Source organism: Hippopotamus amphibius, chromosome 2 (assembly GCF_030028045.1).
Source record: "Hippopotamus amphibius kiboko isolate mHipAmp2 chromosome 2, mHipAmp2.hap2, whole genome shotgun sequence".
Classification (NCBI taxonomy): domain Eukaryota; kingdom Metazoa; phylum Chordata; class Mammalia; order Artiodactyla; family Hippopotamidae; genus Hippopotamus; species Hippopotamus amphibius.
In genome coordinates this window covers 147788444-147791632 of record NC_080187.1, presented here as the reverse complement: position 1 = coordinate 147791632, position 3189 = coordinate 147788444, and the positions used below count along the sequence as shown (strand labels likewise).

General features: G+C 50.5%; 1 protein-coding gene across 1 annotated transcript; it reads left to right on the top strand.

Moving 5' to 3' along the window:
- Positions 1–1890: 1890 nt before the first annotated feature.
- LOC130844543 (myeloid-associated differentiation marker-like) lies at positions 1891–2796 on the top strand. Its single transcript, XM_057720734.1, has one exon. The coding sequence runs from the start codon at positions 1891–1893 to the stop codon at positions 2794–2796; it is 906 nt and encodes a 301-aa protein (XP_057576717.1).
- Positions 2797–3189: the final 393 nt, after the last annotated feature.

Below are 3189 nucleotides of genomic sequence, written 5' to 3'. Positions count from 1 at the left end.
GTGCCCACAGGAGCCGGGAAGGAAGGAGATAAGTGAAGGGGAGGGAGGGGACTAAGGCCCCCTGGAGAGGACCAGCTGCATCTGTCAGGGGTGGTAGAAAAGTAAGATGCAGTGTGCATGACATGGTCTCATGTTTATAAAACAGGAAAAAAATCTACAGATGCCCCTACAAACGTGTGCATGCATATACACACATGTCTAAATAGGATTTCAGAGCATGTGAGGTGTGCTGAAGGCTGTTTACTAGGTGAGGACATGGATGCTCCCTGGATGAGGGGGTGGAAACCGAGCATATGTGAGGTGATCAATCCGGCTTTATGTCAATGATACACAAGAATAACAAAATATAGAAAACTAAACAATGATGAGATTGGAAAACAAAATAAAGTAAAGGGCGTAGCAGCTGCTCAGCTCCAGCCACCCCCCTTCCTAAGGGAACGCAGCCCAGTGACACCACATCTCCTGAGGCTACAAAGGAGCTGGAAATCGGGATTCTCATATGAAATGAAAACACTGCAGATACCAAACACTTCAGGAAGAAATAACACCAATTCTACACCATCTCTTCCAGAAAAAAATGTGAAGGAAAACCAAATACATCCCTGGGCCACCTTCAGTACATGGAGGTTTGCAACCCCTGATGTGGACAAAGTCAATCTTACATGTGCTTATGTCCAGAGTGGGGCCAGGGCCTCTGATAAGCCCTTCCCAGGCTTTCATTGATTTAATTGACACATAGTAGGTATTAAGCCCATGGCACAGATGGGGAAACTGAGGCTCACTTAAGTAATTTTCTCAGGATAATCCAGCTATGACATGTCTTTTCCAGGCCCCACAGCCTCCCTGTAACTCTGAGTGTCCATCTCCCCTCCTCCTTCTCTGCTCTTCTTGCACCTCCTCCTTCCTTTCTTTGTCCCCCATGACCTTCCTGGTTCACTGTCCTCCGAGTCCACAGGCCTGGCTGCTGGGCAGACAGGGCTCAGCCGCATCTAGGCTGTGCTCTGACGGGGATCCCATGCCCACACTCACAGATGAGAATGGAGGAGGGGCTGCTGGGGAAACTCAGGCAAACCTCTTGCTTTGGCATTTTTATCTGGGGTTCCCATTGCTAACCTTTTGACCTTAGGGAGGGCACTTGACTCCCCAAGCATTATTTTTCACACCTGTAAAATGGCGTTAGCAGTACACAATCCACAATCTCTTTTCTGAAAACTGAGGGTCAATATGCTCCAGAATTCAGAATCTTTGTGCTTCAGACAGGTGACATGGTGCATCTACTCGATATGACATAACACCACACTGGGGTCTGAAAGCACCTTTTAATCAAACGCATTAGTCTTTTGAATATTTACACTAAGTATAATAAACAAAGATTATAAATTGTTTTGTGTCCATTCAGGTCTAATTCTTTTACTAAATAAATTTTTTTTAAATTATTTCATTTTCAGAGTCTTGAAGGTTTGGATTGCAGATAAGGACTATCCTACCCTGTGTCTCAGTAGATAATTGCACACAGCTCAAAGAGATAAAAAATGTTTATGCTAAGAAAAAAAAATGTTCATGGTTTGAGGGCAGACCAAACCCAGCTGTGAGGTTTGGGATAAGACAAGTCTGCTGACAAGGCCAAGGGTGATGGGTGGCAAGAATCATCCTGGAGCAGCTGTGCTGTCACCCACATGTCTGAGCCATTGGTTCCAACTCCGCAGATCCTGAGCCTCAGCTGTCACAGGCACCTGAGCCTTTCCAGGCATCTGACTTCATCCCCCTCCAGAGCTGGATCTTTCTCTGGTGGGTCCTCAGTGAAGACCACAGCCATACCGGTGACCCATGACCTGCATGACCATCACGACCTCCGCATAATCTTCCTGTGGCCTGGGCTCCTGGGTCGTCATGGGCTACTTCCTGCGCCTGCTGCAGCTGCTCTCCACCTCTGTGGCCGTCTCACTAGTGGCCACCATGGGCAGCTGGACAGTGGCCACTCGTAACTTTTCCATTTTTATCTTGTGCTTCTGCTTCGTCGTGACCCTCATCGTCCTCATAGTCGAGTTACTTGAGCTACAGTCCCACTTCCCCTTCCCTTGGGGCAACTTTCTCATCAGCTATGCCTGCTACTTCGCCCTCTTCTGCCTCTCGGTCTCCATCATTTACCCCACTACCTACGTCCAGTTTTTACCTTACGACCCTTCCCGGGACCACGGCATTGCTGCTACTGCATTCTGCTGCATTTCTACTGTGGCTTATGCCACCGAAGCAATCTGGATCTGGGGCTGGCCCCGGACTGGTGACTTCACCGGCTACATGGGCAGCTTGCCAGGCCTACTCAAGGTCCTGGAGACATGGGTGGCCTGTGTCATCTTCGTCTTCATCAGCAACACCTCCTTGTACCTGGACCACCCGTTCCCGGTGTGGTGCGTGGCCGTGTACTCCACCTGCTTCATCCTGGGGGTCGTGACCCTCCTGCTGAACCTGCTCAACTATGAGAACAGGCTGCCCATCTCCTTTCCCATTTTGCATTTGAGACTGAGCCTGCTCTCCGCTCTCCTGTACATCAGCGCTCTGGTCCTCTGGCCTCTCTACCAGTTCAACGAAAAGTTCGGTGGCCAGCCTCAGCGGTCCAGGGATGTGAGCTGTCAGCACAGACTTACCCACTATGTGTGCACCTGGGACCAGCGACTGGCGGTGACCATCTTGACAGCCATCAACCTGCTGCTGTACGTGGCCGACCTGGTGATCGCGGCCCTCCAGGTTTCTGTAGGGACTGAGACTCTGCCCAGAGCTCCAGATCCCCTCTACTGACCGGAGATATCTTTGTAGAGCCCTGTCTTCCTGTCATGTCCTCTTCCTGTCTCCTCTCTCCCCTCTCACATCCTTCCCCATCCATCTTGCTCTCTTTTCTGCTTCCTTCCCTCCTCCTCTCTGTCTCCTTCCTGTTGTGTGTGGGGCCCACACCCTGTTTTGCCTCCTTCTCTTGCTGTTCTCATCTTTTCTACATGTTCTGCTTTTTAGCCCATTTCCGGTCGTCCTTTGTTTTCTCATCTCCTGTGTCCCAACCATTTCTTCCCAGCTTCCTTCTTCTGATCCGTTGGGACCCTGAGACGTCTTCCTTCTCTGCCCACCGCCCCCCTCCCACCTCCTAAGGTGCTGACTGCACATCACACAGCCCTCTGTGCAGCTGTTCACACCCTGGGC

What these genes read in the sequence shown, in the direction of transcription:
- LOC130844543 (XM_057720734.1), top strand. Translation starts at nt 1,891, where the DNA reads ATGGGCTACTTCCTGCGCCTGCTGCAGCTGCTCTCCACCTCTGTGGCC.